Source organism: Schistocerca cancellata, chromosome 6 (genome assembly GCF_023864275.1).
Source record: "Schistocerca cancellata isolate TAMUIC-IGC-003103 chromosome 6, iqSchCanc2.1, whole genome shotgun sequence".
Taxonomy (NCBI): Eukaryota; Metazoa; Arthropoda; class Insecta; order Orthoptera; family Acrididae; genus Schistocerca; species Schistocerca cancellata.
In genome coordinates, this window is record NC_064631.1 from 293,003,340 (window position 1) to 293,026,489 (window position 23,150).

Sequence of the window (23,150 nt, forward strand, 5' to 3'; positions counted from 1 at the left end):
TGCGAAACAAACTGCAACATTATGTCACTTTCTCAGACCCACATTTTTGCCTTTTCTGGCTATCAGTTATATGTAACACTATCACATGAAGTCTAAGGCAATATTGTAAGGGGATAGGTAATTATTTCCTGTAATTCCATGCCACAAAAAATGTCCACAATACTCACATTACATGTTGCATGAATCGCAGGTACAAGAATGAGGGGCACTACTCGTCACCTAAAAAACAGAGAGATGAAACTCTGCATCAACATGGTTCAATAGCTACAGGTAAATGGTAAAATTACCCTTTCCTTGAAAATCATAAAACTTAACTTTGGAAATGGGTGCACAGTAAAGATCTTTAACAGAGAAGCATCAGGCCACAAACTATAATACACAAATAAATTAAATAAAATACAGTTATCATATAGCTGTAAACATATAGCAAACAAACAACAGTCGCTGTCCACCAGACCATTCTTTCAAGTGCAAGAGGTAATTGGGGATTTTTTTATGGTATCATCACAGATTGGGGAAGGTTCCAATCAATATGTAAGTAATACAGTACATTCCAATAAATATCAGTGTTACTAACACAACAGTTCCACCTTCCCTGAAGAAAATTGCTCCTATCATAATGGTATGTCAAAGGAAATAAATCTCAGTCCCAACTGTGGCAGTACCTCAACCAACCATGCCACTAATAATAAGCTCACAATTTTCCACCAAAATATTCAAACCACGTTTTGCAAGTTAGAGCAACTTATAATAAATATTGATGAACAAGGAGATGCATATTGTGCTCATATTCTCTGTTTAACAGAACACCATGTCATTGAAATGCTCAATATTCGAAACTATCTATTACCTACATCACATCGTAGAAAGCATATGAGCAGAGGTGGGGTAGCTAATTACGTGAAAAAATCTGTCATTTAATGTAATAGATGTACAAAAATATTGTGTGGAGCAACATTTTGAGGTATGTGTTATTGAAATAGCAGAAGCTGACAAGACGTTGGCAATTGTGGCAGTATACAGGGGCCCATTTGGTAATTTTAAAATGTTTATAGAACAATTAGATTCTGTGCTATTATATCTAACAAGGAGAAATGGGGATATCGTGAGGATATCATAGTGATAGGAGATTTCAATAGAGATTTCCTAGTTATCTCATCTTCGAAGGTAGAATTTGCAAATTTAATGCTTACCTACAATCTTCTCTCCCCTGTCAACTTACCCACAAGAACTACTGCCACTTCCAAAACTCTAATTGACAATATCTTTGTAGATATGTGTACAGCTAATCATACCACAGTGGAAAAAGTCATAAATGGTCTCTCTGATTATGACGAGGAAATACTAACCATTAACAGCTTTAACACACACCAGAGTAGTGCTAGTTCTCAATGGAAAACCATTAGAAACATGGATGAGGAAAATATTCAAAGAGTTCAAATTCCACCTTTGGTAAACTGACTGGAGGCATGTTTATCTTGCAGGTAATGCTAATATAAAATATATTTATTTAGTGATGAACTATCGTGTATATCTGAATTTGTCTCCCCAAAGAAGATCCATAGACTACAGGGCAGGCAATCGGATAAAATATCATGGTTCACCGACAGCATAAAACAATCATCTCAGAGAAAACGAGAACTGTATAATATCCAGAAACGTGAATAATCCTTTCCAGCTTAACTATTATAAGACATACTGTTAAAATTTAACGAAAGTAATTAGTAAAACAAAGAGCATGTGCATAATTTCTGAAATTATGCTGTTCAAATAATAAATTCAGAACGAAGACTGAAAAAATAAAATCGAAATTCGAGCAGTGATTAAGTACTTCGTAAAGAAATGTATGAGTGCAAAGGACATTCATGCCGATTTCCAGAATACACTAAGGAACTCTGCTCCTTCATATTCTACTGTTGCCAAGTGGACAAAAAATTTGGTCCGGAGAGCTCAGATGAATATCTGCGCAGTGGTCGGCCAAGATGTTTCACTATTCCAGAGATCATTGCAAAAGTGCACAAAATGGTCATGCAGGATCGCCGACTGAAAGTGCGTGGAAATGCTCACGCTTGCCAGATGTCATCTGAAAGGGTATATCACATTTAACTGAAGAATTACAAATGAAAAAATTATCTGCAAGATGGGTGCCGCGACTCTTGACGCTGGAGCAAAAACACGTGCCGTCGCCATGGCAAAACTACACGAACTAGGTATGAATTTTGGTGGACGAAGATTCACCTCAAACGAAGAATTGACAGTCTGAGTTGACAGTCAGAGTTGACAACTATTTTGCAGGTGTGGAGGAAACACTCTTTCGAGATGGGATCAAGGCACTGGAACAAAGCACTTTTTTCCTATTCCGTTCCGGGATCTTTTCAAACCACCCCCGTAAAAACTGCTGTCTTAAAAATTAACGATTCGAAAATAGTTGTTAGTAAACAATTAGTTGACATGTAACAACCATTATTTAACTGTCACTTCTCAGATAGGTTGCAGTGGTGACCTAAGCGAAACTGCAGATAATCTGAAACGTAACCTCCCTGAAATTTCTAATGTTATAAATGTAAAACACGTAGCAGTCAGTCAAACTAAAAATTAATTCACTCATTAAAAAGTAAAAGGTCTTCAGGCATAGGTAACATCTCTAGCAAGCTGTTTAAAGTCTGCAGTAATGAAGTAAGTGTAGTATTTGTTCATGTTTGCAACACATCTCTTTGTGAAGGAGTTGTTCCAGAGAGAATGAAATACGCCATTGTGAGACCTCTTTATATGTCAAACAATGCTACCGATGTCACGAATTATCATCCTGTCTCTCTGTTAACAACATTTTCAAAGGGTCTTGAAAATAGTGTGTAACAGGACTGTCGCCTACATAGATAACCACAATATTATTACCCACAGACAGTTTGGTTTTCAAAATGGGGTTTTGACAGTGTGCCATATCCTCACAAATGTCATCTTTGAGTCTTTTGACAGTAAGAAGTCAACAGTTGGTGTCTTCTGTGACCTTCCCACGGTTTTTGATGTTTAAACAACAAGGTACTCTTCGAGAAGGCCCATCATTATGGAATCACAAAGGGCCTACAGGTAATTTGTTAAAATCATATCTCGACGACAGGAAACAAAAGGTGGTCCTACATGGCTGCAACACTGGATATCTTAATAAAGTGGCTTCTGAATGGGGCAAAATACAGCATCGGGTTCCCCAGGGATCTGTCCTACCCCTTTCCATTAGTAAAAAATGTGAATTCACAATGTTTGCTGCTGATAGCACGTCCGTACTGATCTGGAGCTAGATGTTCATGACATACTCAGAGAAGCTACGGCCCGGTTTACAATTAATTCTCTTTCAGTTAATATTAAAAAACTAATTTTATTCAGTTCCACACTAAAAAATAAAAATCCAGGAAACAGTCATTGCCCACCACACCCAGGTGCTAGAACAGGTGCACTCCACTAAATTGATGTTGACATTAGGCTCAACTGGGAACAGCATGTGTCCCTGACTCTAAAATGACTGTTACCAGCAACATTTGATTTAAGAATCATCGTTCATCTTGCGGACATCATTTTAAAACCAGCTTATATTGAGTACTTTCACTCATTAATGAGTTATGGCGTAATCTTCTGCGGTAATTCACCAGTCTAAAAAAAACCAACAGCTCAGAAGAAAGCAGTCAGAATTATTTGCGGGGTTTCTCCACGAACCTAATGTAGAAAACTCTTCACACAGTTAGGAATACAGTACACATATGCTCTGACGAATTTTTTAATTAAAAACTATGATCAGTACGAAACAAGTTGTTCATACCACAACTATAAGATGATCTCCATTTTGAACTAAAAATCTGTCACTTGCACAGAAGGGAGTAAAGCATGATGCTATTATGACTTTTAATGCACTGCCTAATTATATTAAATGTACAAGAGAAGATGAAATGCTATTCAGACGCACATTAAAGAAATATCTGCTTGACCACTGCACTCCTTAGAGGAATTCTTTTCCAAAAATAATTAAAAGTTCCCACATACGCTTTTAATGGCCTTCTTGAACAAAATGGTTCAAATGGCTGTGAGCACTATGGGAGTTAACTTCTAATGTCATCACTACCCTAGAACTTATAACTGCTTAAACCTAACTAACCTAAGGACATCACACACATCCATGCCCGAGGCAGGATTCGAACCTGCGACCGTCGCGGTCGCGCGGTTTCCTGACTGTAGCGCCTAGAACCGCTCGGCCACTATGGCCGGCGACTTCTTGAATAAAAAGATATATGTTGTTATTCAGTTATTACATGAAAGATACAATATTATGTTAACGTTAGACAGCGAATTACAATACTAGATAAATGTTAGTAAGAAAAATTTATACTTACTTTTATTTATATTATTGTACTATGCTATTAAGCCATATTAATTGTATTTGTATAATTGCATTGACACTTTCCATGTCGAAGCGAATTACTCCTATGTACGGATCCATTGAATACGCATACCAAATTTTAAAAAAAATAATAATAAAGAAGAAAGTGTTAACCCCCATTTTAGCAAGGACTAGTCGTATCATGGTATCTGTTGCATTCTGAATGCACCACATGTTTGTAACAAATTACAGGATAATTTATAATTGAAGTTCCAGTTTCACAAGGCTATAAAAACGAACCACTGCCCAGAATTGTGTCAAATTTGAATGGAATAATATAAACGACGGGGGAAATGTCGAGGAAACAAAATTTAACAAAATTTTACCAATAGATGGCGCTCTAAGCGGTACACGCCTGTTCCTCAGTTTCGCTTGGTATATTTCTCAATGTAGGATCGCGCGCTGTTGTTACAGCTCTTTTACAAGAGATGAGTCTGTACGCCAGTAGCTTTGCAGAAGATCTGGACACTCAAGAGTCTGAAAAAGGGTGCTGGTCCAATGTCTGCCAAGAGTCCGGAAAAAATCAAAATCGCAGTTTTTCCTTTTTTTTAATGCATTGTGGCAGAGGAAGCAAAACAATTGATCTATCATCAGTAGATGATGTGGGCACATTACTGCAAGTGGGATCGCGCGATGGTGCGCAATCAGGGAATTGCCAGAACTTTGAACAAGACAAATGTTTGTTCTTTAATTTCTTGCTTCCATGGAAGTGGGCAATCAATGGCCACAGAACGTTATGTTGACAGATGAAGTTCATTTCCATCTCCAATGTCATATCAATGCACAGGACTGCAATGGGCAACGGAAAATCCGCTCGTACTCAACAGGTACCGCTTACCGCTTCATTCTGCAGACGTAACTGTGTGATGTGAGTTGGCGACATAGTTTATCGTAGAGCCATATTTTTTGGAGGAGATGGGTCTTGCGGATCCAGTGTTGTCAACTTAGCGGTTTTCCCTCCAAATTTAGGGGGAAGATAGATGGAAAGGTTTTTTTTTTGTGGGGGCTTCATTTTTACGGGGCACTCAGAGAAAGATAGAAAGCGCGCGCGAACGACAGCGGTTGAGATCATGGAGACAAGAGCAAAGGAGTGTGCACAGCGTGCTTCAGCAGTGGACACGAAATCCGTACCTCTTGTGGCGGCGCTACGGTCGGCAACACATATGTAGACGGGGCTATGATGGGAATGGTTTACTCTAGTCTCCAACGCAACGTGAAGGAACTTTGTACCGCGCAAGAGCTGAACGGTATTGTACTGCTATTGGAAGTTGCGCATCTTCGCGCCGCTCGCGGTAAAACACAGAACTAAACGGATTTCCAGTACGGCGGTACTACGTATTCTCCTATTCTGTGCACACTCATTCACTCTATTCTCCATGGCTGAGATTCTAACGTGGCCAGGTACCTGATTGCCTTTGAAGTAGCGTATTCTACTCTTTAAAATTAGAAAGTTAGTTATAATTGTCTTTCTAAAGTACCAAGAAATGAACAAGAACATCAATGATTAACGATTGGTGCTTATATTCGCTCCAGAATGCCAAAAGGAAACACGAAACGATATCAACAAAAATATGCGAAATGTTCGGAGACTGATCCAGAACTCCAAGGGTTGCAGCTAAGTTTTTTTTTTAAATTGGTATAAATTTTTTTACATAATATCTCGCATTCTAGTCGAAATATTATTTTCTCCTTATCATACTCTGTTTGAGAAAAAGAATAACCGAATGTGATCACGGAAAATCTAAACTCAAAAGTAAAATGAGGTTAGGGAGATAAGCTGATTTCCGCAGTCAGATTGTTCCTATCGGTCATTGTTTTGCAGCAATACGTAATGAATAGTCATATAAATGTTGATTCTTTTGATAAATATTTGTTATGCAAGAATTTCTTCCAAGCTTCCAGACCAGGAGACCAGCCACGATTTTCGCAACATTTTCTTAAAAAAGGTAAATTAGTTTAAGTATGTCAGTCAGTGTGATTCAGTTCAGTTCAGTTCGCGGAATGCCTTTGAACAGGAGATTGATTTGGCAGTGAATGACTATTACTTCCAGGTGTTGCACATTAATTTTGTTCAATTTACATGTACTTGCTTGCTTTTCGACACGAGTCCGTTAATCTGTCTAGCTTACGAATGAATCATAGGGATATTTCTATCGGCGCGGTATTCTGAATATTTTCATGCTTGCACTCGTGACGTTTGATATGTAGGTGGTGTGAAAGTTCTTTTTAACTAACATTTTTACATTTATTCCGTTCCTCGGGCAGTTGAGGTGGTCTTTGCAACTCATTAAAAAAATTGTCTAAAGGTTGTCAATCTGGTTTAATTCGAACTGATGTATACCGTAATATATTACTGAATATCGTATTACCATCATAATCGATGAGAGCACTGATCTTTCGACGCAAAAACTTGTTTATGTTATGCTGCGGTAATTCTGAGCAAAGAAAAAGGCACTGATCACAACTTTTTACAGATTGATAAAAAAAATTGATGCTGATGCAAAAAATTTGCACGATGCCATAAAGATCAATTAGAAGAAGATAGTTTGAGAGTTGAAAATATGGTCGGGATTGGCGTCGATGGTGCGTCATGCCCGGGAAAAAAAAGAAAGGCCACCGCTCTGTTTAAGAATATAACTGGATGAGGTGAGTTTTGTCATTCACGCCATCTGCGCGCTGAAAAGGCATCGGAAACATTACCGCGTCAACTGGAATTCTTAGTACGGAAACGCATAACTGGTTTTCCTACAGCCCTAAACGATCAGAAAAGTATAAGATACTGTACGAAACTATGATTGGTATTTGAAAACCAAAAAAGATTCAAGGCCTTGGTGGAACACGTTGGCATGGTCCGAGGCAATTAACACAATATTAGACCAGTGGGAAGAACTACAACTGCTATTTTCAGTTGCTAAATCGGAAGATAAATGCTTTATGGCTGAACAGCTTTGCGATATTATGACAAGATTACCGTTCAACGCTTTCCTTGTCGTCTTAAAATTTGAACTGAAAAGTACAACGCAAATGAATTTACTTTTCCAAAAGTGACCACATGGAACCTACTAAGTTGCACGAAGATCTATTTTTAATGTTCAAAAGTTTACTGCAAAAACTTGTTGTACCATCGAGCCTAAAGAAAGTGAGTAACCGTGAATTAGCAGATTTTTATTTCGTGTCCTATCTATTGCATGCATTCGCGCTGTATTTTGGTTATGAGTTTCATTCCATTGCACAAAATATAGACGAGAAAGACTTACCAGATGCCAAATAAGATGTCTCTGTACTTTGGGGCGAGAAATTCAAAAGAAGATTGCCAGATAATTTGTCTATTCTGAAGACGATGGCCATTCTTCACCCACAAGTTGCTTTGTCTCAAATAAAACCGAATGTGTCTGGCATTTTCACTATAATTTATAGAACTCACTTATACGGCGACAAGAATGAAACGGAATCTGAATGGAATCAGTTGCAAAATAACTCTTGTCGAATGTATCCAACTCCGTTGAATTTTATACCGAGGTATATCAAGGTTGTGATTCCGCTGGAGAAAAGCGTTTTGGAAATATAGCCAAATTTTCAATGGCACTACTCACGCTACCAATATCAAACAAGGGTCGAACGTGCTTTTTCGACGTACAGTGTAATTAAAATAAATTACGCAACAATCTGTCTCTTTAAGTAGTTCGAAGTATCATGATAGTAAGATTTACATTGCAAACACACTGCGGTTCGTGTGTCAAATTCGTTCCATTTAGTCGTATGCTCGAGTTATTCAACGTCAATATGTATGATCACAAACGGGCAAGGCCCATGTGAAAGGTTTCGGCGAAGCCGTGGCCTAGGTGTACACCATGGAGGTGTACGTGAATGGACCTCAAGTATAGGTGGTAAAGGTGAAAGGTTTCGGCGAAGCCGTGGCCTAGGTGTACACCATGGAGGTGTACGTGAATGGACCTCAAGTATAGGTGGTAAAGGTGAAAGGTTTCGGCGAAGCCGTGGCCTAGGTGTACACCATGGAGGTGTACGTGAATGGACCTCACGTATAGGTGGTAAAGGCAAGGACTCCAGTTCGTAAAGAAGGGATCGGACGCAAACTGTTGTTGGAAGCCCTGACCTAGGCCACCGACGCGGAAGATAAACCACCGTGGTTGGGAAAAGGAGACGGTGATTTGGATGCGCAGGAGAACTACGGATGTATGCAACGTAACTGGCCAGCAATTGTGCACGCCTAACCAGCAATGGAGGGACTCCACCCTCCTCCACAAGAACTCTGCTCACCAGACTCGTCCTAAAAGCTCCTGTCGCTAGGCACTGGTCGCTGGTGCACTGGGTCGAGTAAACGCAATGCTGAGGGCGCTGCCGAACCGTAAACAAGACTCCCATAATCAAGGCGGGATTGAACAAGGGCTCTGTAGAGCTGCAGCAGCGTAGAGCGATCTGCACCCCAGTTGGTGTTGCTCAGGCAACCGGTGTGGGGGGGGGGGGGGGGGGGGGGGGCGGGCAGTGAGGTGCTGCCAGTACTTCCGTTTAAGCTGACGAAGGTGAGGAAGATAAGTCAATCGGGCGTCGAAAACCGGTTCTAAGAATCGATATGTCTATTACAGTGAGTGGATCGTCATTAAAGTAAAGTTCTGGTTCTGGATGAACGGTACGACGCCGACACTAGTGCATAACACACGACTTTGCGGCCGAAAACTGGAATCTGTGGGCCAGAGCTCATGACTGCTCCTTGTGAATGGCGCACTGTAGGCGCCGCTCAGCAACACCAGTACTGGTGGAGCAGTACGAAACGCATACAGGTGAGACGGACGGCCCTACAGCTGCTGCTAGACCAGTAGTAGTAGTTGTGGTCTTCAGTCCAGAGACTGTTTTTATGCAGCTCTCCATGCTATTCTATCCTGTGCAAGCTGCTTCAGCTCCCAGTACTTACTGCAACCTACATCCTTCTGAATATGCTTAGTGTATTCATCTCTTGGTCTCCCTCTACGATTTGTACCCTCCACGCTGCCCTCCAATGCTAAATTTGTGATCCCTTGATGCCTCAGAACACGTCCTACCAACCTGTCCCCCCTCCTTGTCAAGTTGTGCCACAAACTCCTCTTCTCCCCAATTCTATTCAATACCTCCTCATTAGTTATGTGATCTACCCATCTAATCTTCAGCATTTTTCTGTAGCACCACATTTCAAAAGCTTCTATTCTCTTCTTGTCCAAACTATTCATCGCCCATGTTTCACTTCCGTACATGGCTACACTCTATACAAATACTTTCAGAAACGATTTCCTGACACTTAAATCTATACTCGATGTTAACAAATTTCTCTTCTTCAGAAACGCTTTCCTTGAAATTGCCAGTCTACATTTTATATCCTCTATATATTTAATTGCTCCAATATGTTACTATAAATATGATAAATATCAAGATGGCACAACAAAGGTATCATGCACAAAAAATTATTCAACTTCCAAGTACACTATCAACATGCAGTAAGCAGCTATGTATCCAGTTTTTTCTGTAACACCAGCCCATAGCAGTTACTTTTATTCAGACCAGTTCTTTAATATTTCTAGCTGTGAACAGCCAATATGAGAGACTTATTTCAACTAGTCATCATTAGTCCACTGATCTCTATATATTATGCAAATTTTGTATGTTCTAAATCTGCTCCAGTTACCTGATATCTCAAGTTACAGATAATCACTGCGAGACTGAAATAACATTCTTTTTCCAATGAGGTTATCTAAAGTTTTACTACCCATTCGAAGAAAGGATGTTATCATCAGGTTCTGAATGTAACATTTCCTTTAGCAGATTTTCATTTGTGTATTTATTTCCTAATGTCCATCATTCCCTGAACCAGTATTTTTTTTCCATTATACACAGTGGTAAATTCAATGCAACAAAAACTTTGGATGCATACGCAGACATTCGCGTTAGTGTCTAAATAATTGCGGCGCAGCACACACAGCGTGATGGCTGCTTTAAAAGTGAGGTGAACTTTGACAACTTTGTGCATCGCGGCACTTGTTTGATCAATATGAGAAAAGGAAACGGCGAATCGGACAAAAATTTAATTGGTTTCTCTCTCTCTCTCTCTCTCTCTCTCTCTCTCTCTCACACACACACACACACACACACACACACACACACACACACACACACACACACACACACACACGTTCAACACACAGTGAAAATAGCAAGTGACATGTCGTAATAAACGTGCGCTAAAAATGCTGAAAACCGGTCATCTGGAGTATGGAGGTAGAGTGAACACATCTCCAGGATGACACACATACAAACTACACTGGAAATAGCAACACCAAACGGTAATTTAACATCACGAAATTTGTACTGCAAAAGCTGTTTCTAACTTCGACAAAACAGGACATGAGAAAATGTAACATATTAACATACTTTTAACTGCTACATAATGCGTTTATTATACAAAAACAAACCTGTCTTACACGCCACTGAAGATGCTTCATGCATACGGCAAAAAATTGCCTTCAATTTAGTTGCAAAGACGAACCATACCTCCACGAAAATTGTCGAGTTGCACCGTAGTTAGAAATCTACGTTAAAATCCATACGTCCCCCTACAATTGTACGGGTCTGTCAATTAGAAGTAAGGCAACGGCAATCACCTCTAACACTACTCGTGTACTGTGGTGTTCAGACCACCTTCGGATTGATGACAGCTTTACCCGTTTGAAACTTCTGTAAAACAGAAAAAAATCCTGTTTTTTTTAGCGGACATTTATCCAGGTTCAACTGCAGAAGCAAACAGCCCTTACTTTTCGAATACGAGTACGTCTCGTACAACTGTCTGAAAGCGGAGAACCAGCTTCAGACAATTTCCGACACTTTACGTTCTTATACAGCTTGGAAGGACCTTTTGAAACAGAGTTAACTTGTTAATGGTTGGTTTAAGACGTGCGGATACTTCACACAGACTCCCACAACTGTCTTGTTCTTAAGTTATCTTATCTCAGATATCTTGGAATCCACGCTTTACAGTGCTCAATAGTTCTTTGGAAACAGTGCAGTGCGTTAACTCACAACGACCACGCCCGACGCATTAATTAGTGTCATTTTATTTCTGACGTAATTTATCAGATAGCTCATCTACACCTCAGTCTTTACGTAAAGTGACTGATTTATATCAGTGCCCATTGGCAGCTAATGTATTTAATTCCTTTGTGTCTTGATTCATAGTGGATGTAGAATCAGAATGGTGTCTGTTCATTCGAACATCTCCGAAAAGACACACACCACACATATTCTTGAATTAATGTTATCAGAACAGTCTGCGTTATGGATAGTTTGAGTCTGCGACGAACCCCATTGAGGATTCTGAAGACTGGCTGCGTATTATTGAACTACAGTCTCTTTATGAAAAAATCTTTAACTTTTCTGTCCGAAAACCTTCCTTACAAGTACTATTCTTTTTTACAAATTGAAACCTTCGTTTTTTTCTCATATGTAGACGATACTTTTGTAGTTTAGGCTCATGGTACTGAGAATTTGAACAACTTTTTAGTATATACGAATTCAGTCCATCCAAATGTTCGTTTCACGGTGGAGGTGGAAAAGGGTGGCTTGAGGTGTCGCTCACGAGGGAGGTTTACAGGAAGCCAAATCACACTGACTTGCATAGGGAGGGTGGTATCTGTCACAATCCGGTTCAGCGTGAAGGGATACCACTACGTACCTTGGTTCACTGAGCCCACGTCATCTCAGACACAGAGTTTGTCAGCTGGGTTTGTCCATCTTGATATCACCTTTCGTCAGAATGGTTATAGTGAAATACAGATCAGACGTGCGTTGACCCGCCAGGTTAGCCGAGAGCGCTAACGCGCTGCTTACTGGACTCGGGTAGGCGCGCCGACCCCGGATCGACTCCGCCCGGCGGATTATCGACGACGGCCTGTGTGCCGGCCAGCCTGGATGTGGTTTTTAGGCGGTTTTCCACATCCCCCTAGGTGAATACCGGGCTGGTCCCCACGTACCGCCTCAGTTACACGGCTCGCAGACATCTGAACACTTTCGCACTATTCCATGGATTACACTAGTCGCGGACAGTTGAGGACACTAATTCCGTCCCCGGGGGTATATGGTAGCGGCAGGAAGGGCATCCGGCCACCCCTTCCACTAACATTGCCGTATCCGATTAACCATGGCGACCCTGCGTACCCGCGGGAAAAAAGGCACAAGCAAAAGAAAGGAAGAAAATCAGACGTGCGTTGCAATATCGACCAACTGTACACCGTGTGAGTGATTGTACTGAGGCGGCACCGAAGTTTACTGCCTTTCAGCCTTAGACAGTAAGCAGCTCCAACACGATTGGTCACATTTTGCGTAAGTATGATGTGCAGCGTGTTTTTCGACGACCACCACCTAAGATACGGTCATTTTAGAATGCATAAAGGATAATCCTTGTTTGTGTAACTAAGGTGCCTATCGTATTCCTTGCAGCTGCGGCATATCGCACATTCGTCAGGCCTTCAGGACAGTGGAGGACCGGTGTACTGAGCATAAGCGTCACACACGCTTAAAAAAGCCGAGTAACTCTGCTATTATAGAAGATTGCCTTGAAGGCACCCACCGGTCATCCTACGGAATATAACAACACGGTAATTCTAACATGCACTTCCAGCTATTGGGAAAGTGTTATTAAGTTGTTGAAATAATATTAGAAAATGATCTTTAAATAGATAAGGAGGATTTTGCTTAAATTCTGTGTGGACTTCAGTTTCTTCCTTGTTTACAAAAAAGACACCAACAACGGGACACAGAGTAATGATTTCTCACGTGTTGGTGTTATTAATTTTCATTATGATAACTTTTGACGACGCCGGCTGTCGAAGACGTCACCCGGCTGCATCCTGTTAAGTTAATGGACACCGTATACGGCGGGATAAAACAAGCTTCACAAATCTTATCACTTTTACGTCGACGATCTCCAGCTTTACACGAGTTCCAGAACTAAAGATATCTATACAGCCCTCGTTTAGATGAACGACGATCTGTCTTCAGTGGTGCCACGAACGCAAACTCTGGGATTTACGCAAAAAACAGAAGAAATTTTAGTATCCCATTAAAAATTAGCAAGCGCAGAATTCCGCGACCTATTGCCTCCTGTTCTGCTCAACGATATTCCAGTGCCATATCAGAGGGGAAGAATTAAAGGATGTATTGAACTGAATGAATAGTCTAATGAATACAGAATGTGGACTGAATAAATCGAAGAAAGACGAAAATAATGAAAAGTAGCAGAAATGAGAACAGCGAGAAACTTATCAGTTACGGAATTCTGCTACCCGGGCAGCAAAATAACCCGTGATGGGTGGATGACATCAAAAGCAGACTGGCACTGGCAAAAAAAGGGCATTCCCGGCCAAAAGAAGTATACTAGTATCAGACATAGGGTTTAATTGAAAAAAGTTTCTGAGAACGTACTTTTGGAGCACAACACTGTATGGTAGTGTAGTATGGACCGTGGGAAACCGGAACAGAAGCGAATCGAAGTATCTGAGACGAGGTGCTACAAAGAATATCCTACTCTTCTTCCTCCAATTTCCACTCCTTCGTCATCTAATGAGCATTGGTCAATCATATCGTCCAAGTAGAGGTTGAAAAGGATAGGTGATAGACAGCATCCTTGTCTTCATACTTTTCCTAGTCCGATCCAGTTTGTACTTTCTCCTCTCACTTAAACTGAGGCTTTTTGACTCAGATGTAATGAGTTTACAATACTTCTGTTTTTCCAGTCCACTCTTTTTCCTCATAGTCGCCAGCTTGTTCCAAGCCATATTGTCAAATGCCTTTTCTAGATCGATGAAACACATATAGAGATCTCAATAAACCTTTCTCCCAAGACTCGTAGGAGCCGTATTGCATCTCTGGTGCCCGTATTCCGTCTAAAGCCAAATTGCTCCTCGCCAAGATTGTCCTCCATTACTTTTTCAGGTCTCTTATTTATTTATTACTTAACCGTGATATATGCAATTTAAAATATACAGATTGCCTGATTAGGTGTAATAGAGTGCCTGAACGCTCTAAATAGATATGAAATAAAATAGACAAGAAATAAAAATTTACCAGAGACGAAGAAAGTGATAAGTGATAAATTCTAGAACCAACAAGGGATCGAACCCCAGGCCTTTTCGTTTGTAGCTGGTCAGCCACTGAGCCAAAGATTTAAATATCCTCTCGAATAAAGTTACGCATTTCATTTTTTGTTTCAAATTCATGTCCTTAGTACTCGTACAAACTGAAATCTCCATTCTACCACAGCACGCCTTTAGATGAGCAACAATAAAATGGCATAACCCACTGACAAAATGGGGTATCGAGCGGTACTTTACGTTTTCTGCATTTCATGGGAAGAACGCTGCAACAATCCGTCCTAAGTAGATCGAAGTGTGCGGCAACAACGCTGACCCTTCTAGTGTGGTCAAACAAGCCTGAATGACGAAGAAAATACGTGGCACACCGGCTCGCTGTGAAGAACCGTGAATCACAAAAGAAGCGGAGATCCGAGTATCACAATCCAGGCGATGGTGTAAAAAGCGAAACTGCATTACTGGTCAAAATAATCTTGGGAGTTCCGACCGCTTTTCAAGTCAGACTTAAAACCCAAGCTACCGAAGATGGTTATCATCATCTTAGTCAGAAGATGATTGACTGTGTAGGGAGTAAAGTCTGCCTCCGTCACAGCAGCTTTCAAAGCCTGTCACGGGTCATGTCGCTTGGAGTAATAACTTCAATTGGTGGAGTGAAGACCTGGAGGGAGTGAGGAAGACGCATGCGCAAATGGGGGAAATCGTCAATGAAGCAATAAGTTCTCCCCACGGGGCCGCGACTGAGGGACCGAAGGCTAATGGAGACACCCCCCACGCCCTCAGGCGTCACCTATCCCTTAAGAATTACGATTCTTCTATGTTTCATTTGTTCGAAGACGTTTCGTCTCATGTGCTTGCCTCCAAGGCACCACTGATATTGTTAGCTTCGTCGCCGTTAAAATCGTTGGTACACATGCGAATTTCTACAGTTCCTTTTACTACGAAATTTACATCTGGGAGTATCTTCAAATTTGATTTTGTACCCTTTCCCTAAGGCTATATTCCCCTATCGCTGATTTATCCAAGCTTTTGTACTTCTTGTGACACGTTCAGCGCAGCGCTCCGCTACGGCGCGACACGGATTTTTTGCCAATGTAATTCTCGCCACTGAGGTCCAAGCGGGATTTCACCGTACGCGGCAAGTCCTTAATTCATTTTTCGCGGAGATCGAGAATTGCGATTGGACGTGGTGTGAACACCACGAAGCATTTATACAAGGATTAGGCCGCGAAAATTTCGCTCCATGTCATTGACAAGCTTCCAACATATTGTTGGACATTTTGATAATGACGAAGGTCGCAGCTCGCTGTGTTCAGTCATTCAAAATGCCCGTTGAACCGAGTCAGCATCATAAATGTTGCAGCTGTGACAGGGACATTCAGACGCCTTCTTTCGTTGCCTAATCACCGTAGACGAGTGTTGGGTGCATCACTGTGACCTCAAGACGAAAAAGCAAAGCAGGTAATGGGAAAACGTTTACTCATCAAGACTGAAAAAGAACAACCAACAATCATTGCGGAGGCGGTGTTTTGGGACTACTATTGTGTGGTGCTAACAGATCATATTCTGAAGAGGAAAACCGGCACAAGAACATACCACCCAAAATCTACTGACGAGGTTACCGGAGGGTTTCAAGACTAAGCGCTGCGCGAAGATGTCCAACGAGGTGTGTGTGCTTTACAGCAACGTCCCAACTCGGTTTGCACCAGAAACAGCGACATCTGCAACTTGTTTGCAACATAAAATTTTTCATGACCTGCCGATGTCCCCCTTCCCATCCCCCACCTATGTTCTTGTAACAAGGCAACAAGTGATTTCTTCCTCTTTACTTGTGAATCATTGCGTAGCAGGCGTTTCCAGAATGACCATGTGACTGTCAAAAACCCCGTATCTGAAGACTGGAAAGCTGCAAAAGTCACACCAATACTCAAGAAACGATATAGGAGTAATCCGCTGAATTAGAGACCGATATCACTGACATCGATTTGATGTACGATTCTGGAACATTTAGTGTGTTCGAACATTATGAATTACCTCGAAAAAACAATCTATTGACAAATAGTTATCAAAGATACATAAGATATCGTTTTTGTGAAACACTACTAGCTGTTTATTCACACGAAGTAATGAGGGCTATCGAGAGGGGGATCTCAAATTTATTCCGTATCCCTAGACTTCCAAAAGGGTTTCGGTCACCGTTCCTCACAAGCAAACTGCGTGCCTAGTCTCAGTTGTGCGACTGGATTCGTGATTTCCTGTCGGAAAGGTCACAGTTCGTAGTAACTGGCAGAAAGCCGTCGAGTAATGCGGAAGTCATATCTTGAGTTCCCCAAGGAAGTGTTAAGCCATCTGCTGTTCGTAATTTACATAAACGATTTAGGAGACAATTTGAGCCGTCCCCAGATTGTTTGCAGATGATATCATTTACCTTCTAGTAAAGACACAGAGCAAAACCAATTGCACAATGATTTAGACACGATAGATGTAATTTGCGAAAAGTGGGCAGCTGACTAAATGATAAAAAGTGTGGGCTCATTCCCCTGTGTACTAAAAGGAACTCAATTTTCGGTTACACGAGAAATTGCACACATCTGAAGGTTGTCAATTCAACTAAATACTGAGGGATAACAGTTACGAACAGGAATGATCACACAGATAATGTTGTGGGGAAAGTTACAACCAAAGACTGCGTTTTATTGGCGTAACACTTGGAAAATGCAACAGGTGTACGGAAGTGAGTATCTACGCAACCCCTGTACGTCACATTCTGGAATATTGATGCGTGGTATGGGCCAGACAGGAATGACGGAGGACATCGAAAAAGTCAAATACGGGCAAAGACGTTTTTCGTTGCGGCGAAATCTTTTCAGGAAACTTCTATCATCACCTACTTTCTTCTCCAAATCCGAAAGTATCTGGCCGGCACCCGCCAACGCAGAGAGAAATGATCATTGTAATAAAATAAATCAGAGCACGCACGGAAAGAATGAAGTGTTCGTTTTGCCCGCGCGCTGTTCGGCAGTGAAACGGTAGAGAAATAGTCTAAAGGTACGACAAACCTCCTTCCAGGCACTTAATTGTAAATATCGCAATTATTGCGGTATAGTCATGTAGATGTTGATCGAACTTTCCTGGACATCCAAAATTCAGACTGAACCAAGGTACCTGTCAAGTAGCCCATCGTTAGGAAAAATTTGTAGCACTGAAGCGTCAATATGCAGGGAAGAGCTAACCCCACACCATATTTCATGGCGTAGCCTGATTATTTGGAGTTAATAAATAAAACCTTATCTTAGCAGAGCGCTAGCGACACGTCCCAACAAGGCCATTTGTTTGCCTCTAGCGGCTGCTGCCCCTCGGTCTGACCCCACATGCCGTCCGGGCCGTGTAGGGATCAATGACCTACAGCGCGGGGCAACACGTACCGGATCGACACTCCGGACGTGCACACACATCCTTATGCGATAGCACCGCCTCACTAGTCCGCTGTCAGCTGGCACGGCTCGGGGTTGCTGCACCGCGTGCAATCGTTAACTGCACGTGACGCCGAAGCTGCCTCTCACCAACCGCCTACAATAAATTTGTTCACTCGCATGCCACAGTGCATCACATTTTAACGTCGTATATTTTGTATGATTTTAGGCCAATGGACTACCGAGGAATTTATCCTCAATTTCACGCGATGACAAGTCACTAACAATGCAACTACTGACATTGTGTAGCGTCTGGGCTCTGCCCAACTTTTACTTCTACAACAGTACTCCACAAGCTACCTGATGACAGGTAGCGGAGATTAGTAGTAGTAGTAGTAGTAGTAGTAGGAGGAGGAGGAGGAGGAGTAACTGATTCTCTCCGTCCCTGTCGCACTTATTTCGATGAAGGTTTCAATGTTTTTGGGTGTGTGATTCAACATATTCCCCCGCTATCAACCAGCCGCATTTAGCCGCCCACTATTTTATTAACAGAATAAATCGGCAATGTTTCTCAATTGCTAAATATATATGGGGATTGGATATACATCTTGATCTCCTCCTCCTCCTCCTCATCATCATCATCCACCCCTCTCTGTCCTGTCCATCATGCTCCCTTCCCCCCGAGCCTTCTTTACCGTTATTTCAACTTCAGATTCCGTAGCAGTATTCTAATCATAAGCTGGTAACCCGTAAATACAGCGTCCTGGTTTTCTGTGTATACAATTCCAGTTTAAAATGTAATTACGAGAAAGAATATGTACGGGAGAAACAATTTGTCTAATTATTTAAATGCCCTGCTGTTAACGGACTGAAAAATGGAAGTCGCACATTTTCAGCACTTTTTTTTTTCTCGCAGTCGGTTTCAATACAAAACCTGCACATCGTTGTTCACAAAAAAAAAAAAAAAAATGTATAGTCCACGTTCGCCTGAATGTTTATTAGAGTATCGAGTGAGAAGTTGTAGTAAATAGTTCAAGAAAGTTTCTAAGGTATATCGCTGCGAATGTTCGTTAGCGTATCGGTAAAAATTTCAAGTAAGTCTGTAAAAAAGATTTCGAGATTTTTGGGTAGCAACGTCAAACAATGACTTTTCTATAACGATTAACGTATGAAAACGGTAAGAAAAGACACTTGAAATGTCTGATTTTTCCCCCCAATATGCCTGTGGTTATTTGCCTTTCATTTTTCGTTCTAACACGACTACTCGTACCACACCACAGTACCTCTATCTCGGGAAATTCCGCTGATGACCACACTCTTTAGCGCCTAACAGCTTCCAGTAAGTCCGTTCATCCACCCATCACGTCACTACTATTAGTGTTTCCTTAACTGTATCTTATTAGTGTTTCCTTAACTGTATCTTGCTTCAGGAGAAACAGTAGAGTTTTTGTAGGTCGTATTGTAAGCAAATTCGAAGAAAACATTTCATATAATGTGTGTCCAGTTTTTACTGGGTACAGAGTTACAGCTCTTTACAGATACAGATTTTGTGTGTTGATGCTCCAGTTGCTAAGGGTTTACTTGTCGATCGCCATATTCGTTTTGAAGTTCAAGTTGTGGAGTTTGCTTGAATGTACGTAACTGAATTTTTCAGTTGCGGTCGTGGCATGTTGGCCTCTTCTATCTCGTTTATACATGCCGCTCGTATTTACAAATACGCAGTGCGCAAATATGGTATTTGTGTTCGGGTTTTGTAAGGGAAACTCTGCTTCTGCTTCTTGTAGAGTACACAGGTGACTATTTCCTGACACTAGTGTACCAGATACACTAAGAGCGCCAGATTCAAGGCTATTTAACTAGTGTTGACACTAAATTGCGTCAAACTGGCGTAGTTCCCAGCAGTCATATGCAAATTAACAGAGTGTGGATGAAGCAGGAGACATTCAGTTGTTAGAACGCAGTCTTTCAACAACAACACGCAGAACTTCTACTGTATCGGTGTCCCAAATGCAACAATATGAAAGACATTATGTACGCATGGAGCCCCTCTCCGTATCATTTACAGCCGATTCAACGCCATTGAGAAGGAGATGACGATAGACGATTGGAATTTTGTCGTTGATTACTTGCAGACCGCCGTGTAACCCCATTGATACTGTTCATCAATAAAGTCGCTGTCACTCGTGACGCTATCAGCAACACTGTATTAGCAGCTCACATCGGCTACGTGGTGTGACGGACTATCTACTGACTAGGCCTGTCGTGTTACCGCATTGCCTTAGCGGGCACAGTTATCTGGACTTTTAAGCTTCCAGCATTATTAGAAAATGTTCCTCTGACTACAAGGAGCGTGGAGAGCTGCATCAAACCAGTCTCAGGACTGAAGACAACAACAACAACAACAACTACAACTACAACTACAACTACTACTACAACTACTACTACTACTACAACTACTACTACTACTACAAGGATGGGTATGTTCTTCCAGCATGATGTGCTCACAGCACCCACTAGTCGTCACGTCACATACCGGAAACCTAACACTCCCTGGAAGATGGATCAGCAGAAATGGTCACGTTTGGTGGGCACAGGTCCTCATGCCTCATCGTTTTAGATTTTTGCTTGTGAATGTGACTTAAAGACGCATTCTTCAAAGTAAACGTAAACACAAGAAACGACTTAATCGTTCGGTTCATGAATGATGCTTTCTTCAAAAAATAACGCCAAGACGACCTCAAAGGAGCTACACGTGGAGCTGTCAAGAGAACTGAAAGGTGCACTAAAGTCGACTTTGATCACTTGCCTTTGCTTAACACCTGTATTTGTTTGTCTTACATTCTAAGACTCTTATCTCTGTACCCAATAAAAATTGGATACATGTTATGTCGAAGTTTTATTGGGATTCGTGTTTACCACCACCTCCCAAAACAAAAATGGTTCAAATGGCTCTGAGCACTATGGGACTTAACTGCTGTGGTCATCAGTCCCCTAGAACTTAGAACTACTTAAACCTAACTAACCTAAGAACATCACACACATCCATGCCCGAGGCAGGATTCGAACCTGCGACCGTAGCAGTCGCGCGGTTCCGGACTGAGCGCCTAGAACCGCTAGACCACCGCGCCCGGCCCCTCCCAAAACATTTAAGACTCTTAAAAACCTAGTATAAGCAGTCAGTCTCACTTGAGTCATTCTTGACGCTGACTATAAACATCACAGACAATATATATATTCAATTACCTCACGAAATTCAAATTTATGTATATACGTCCAGACTCGGCAACGGGCCTTATTGGATGTGGTGGAAAGAACATCTCGTACCATTCTCATTTCCCTCATTCCCACTCCCATTCACGAAAACGTGTGGGAACAACGACTATCCGTAGAAATTCGTATGAGGATTTTTCTCTCATTTTCTCGTCGTGGACATTTCATGAGACGCATCTACGTCTATACCTTGCAAACCACTGAAGGGTACGGCAGCGGGTACGCCCCTTGTACAAATTATTAGGGCTTTTCACCGTTCTGTTCGCATACTCACCATGCAAATAATGACTGTTTAACTCTGTGCGTGCGCTAATTAATCTGGTCTTGTCCTCACGATCCCTATGGGAGCTATACGCAGAGTGGTGGTGTATATTTTTTAAGTCATCATTCAAAGCCGGTTCCTGAAACTTCGTAAGTAGGCTTTCTCGGGATAATTTACGACTATCTTCAAGTGTGTGCCAGTTCAGTTCTTTCAACATCTCAGTGACACTCGCCCGCGGCTCAAACAAACTGTGGCCATTCGTGCTGCCCTTCTCTGCATACGTTCAATGTCACCTGCTAGTCCTATCTGGTACGCGTTCCACACACACTTTGGCGATATTGTAGAATGGGTCGCAAGACTGATTTTTAAGCAATCTCTTTAGAAGATTCGTTGCACTTCCCCAGCATTCTACCAATAAACCGAAGTCTGCCAACTGCCTTACCGCCGACTGATCTTATGTGATCACTGCATACCATATCCCTCGACGTGTTACACCCAGGTATTTGCATGAGTTTACAAATTCCAGCGGTGACCCACTAATAATATATTCATAGCACACTATGTTTTTAAGGGTACAGTTTAAATTTTTCAACATTTAAAGAAAGCTGTCAATTCTTGCACCAACTGAAATCTTACGAATGACTGAATATTTGTACAGCTTTTTTCAGTCGGTACTTCGTTGTACATAACTGCATCATTTGCGGAGAGTCTGAGGTTACTATTAATATTGTCCACAAGGCAATTAATATACAACATGAACAGCGGCACGTTTCGTCAGGGGATGTTTCAGTAAGCGCGGCAGAGTTACCGTAATATTCAACAAACGCTAGTGGCAGACTCTACAATCGAGACATTGTATATCACGGAGAGATTTACTGTTGACATTCAGAGAGCGTTCGTGCCAAGGAGACAAACAACACATTACTTTCTTCCATCGGAATTCCTATCAGATTCTATATCCAATTTGCAGCTGAGTTAGTCACTCTGTTAACTATAATTTACCGGAGATCCGTGGAAAAAGAAACTCGTGCCCAATAGTTGGAAGAAAACACAGGTACTAGAAGGGTAGCAGAAGTGATCCACGGGACTACCGCCCAATATCACTGACATCCACTTGTTGTAGGATCTTATAACATACTCCGAGCTCAAATACAATAAGGTATCTGAAACAGAAGAAAATCTTAATGGCCACGAATTCAATTATGGCTGGCAATTAAGATTTTTGTAAACAATTACTGAAACATCCCCTGACGAAACGTGCAGCTCGACTTTTAAGGATTCCATACTGATGGGCGATACTCAGGATCCGTCGTACGAAATTTTTGTAAGCAATTACTTTCGTGGAAGAGTTATATTTTCTTAAGATTCTTCCAAAAAATCTCAGCCTGGCATCTGGTTTTCCTGTTATTAGTTTTTATGCTATCATTCCACTGTGGGTCGCCCCGGACGGTTACTCCTAGGTTACTGTTTGCAATAATTTACTGCTAATAACGCGATCGAAAAATAATTTTTCTTCTCCTATTTCTGCATAATAGGTTACATGTATTCGCAGATTTAATCACTATATTCATACCCATAAAATAAGAGTGTGTGTGTGTGTTCTAGCGAAGCTCTTCAACCAAGCGAGCAACTTCAGCCAAAGCTGTAAACGC

At 41.5% G+C, this 23,150-nt stretch overlaps 1 protein-coding gene across 5 annotated transcripts in view; it reads right to left on the reverse strand.

Annotated features, from left to right (window-relative positions):
• The window catches only part of LOC126088553 (uncharacterized), a 525,775-nt gene that overhangs the window by 301,594 nt on the left and 201,031 nt on the right, over positions 1-23,150 (reverse strand). For all 5 annotated transcript variants that reach the window (XM_049906736.1, XM_049906735.1, XM_049906738.1 and 2 more), the window contains exon 3: positions 168-219. Coding sequence is in view for 2 of the 5 variants with exons in the window: in XM_049906738.1 (XP_049762695.1) it covers positions 168-181 (14 nt within the window). In the remaining 3 variants the exon portion in view is untranslated. The remainder of the gene's footprint in view (positions 1-167; positions 220-23,150) is intronic.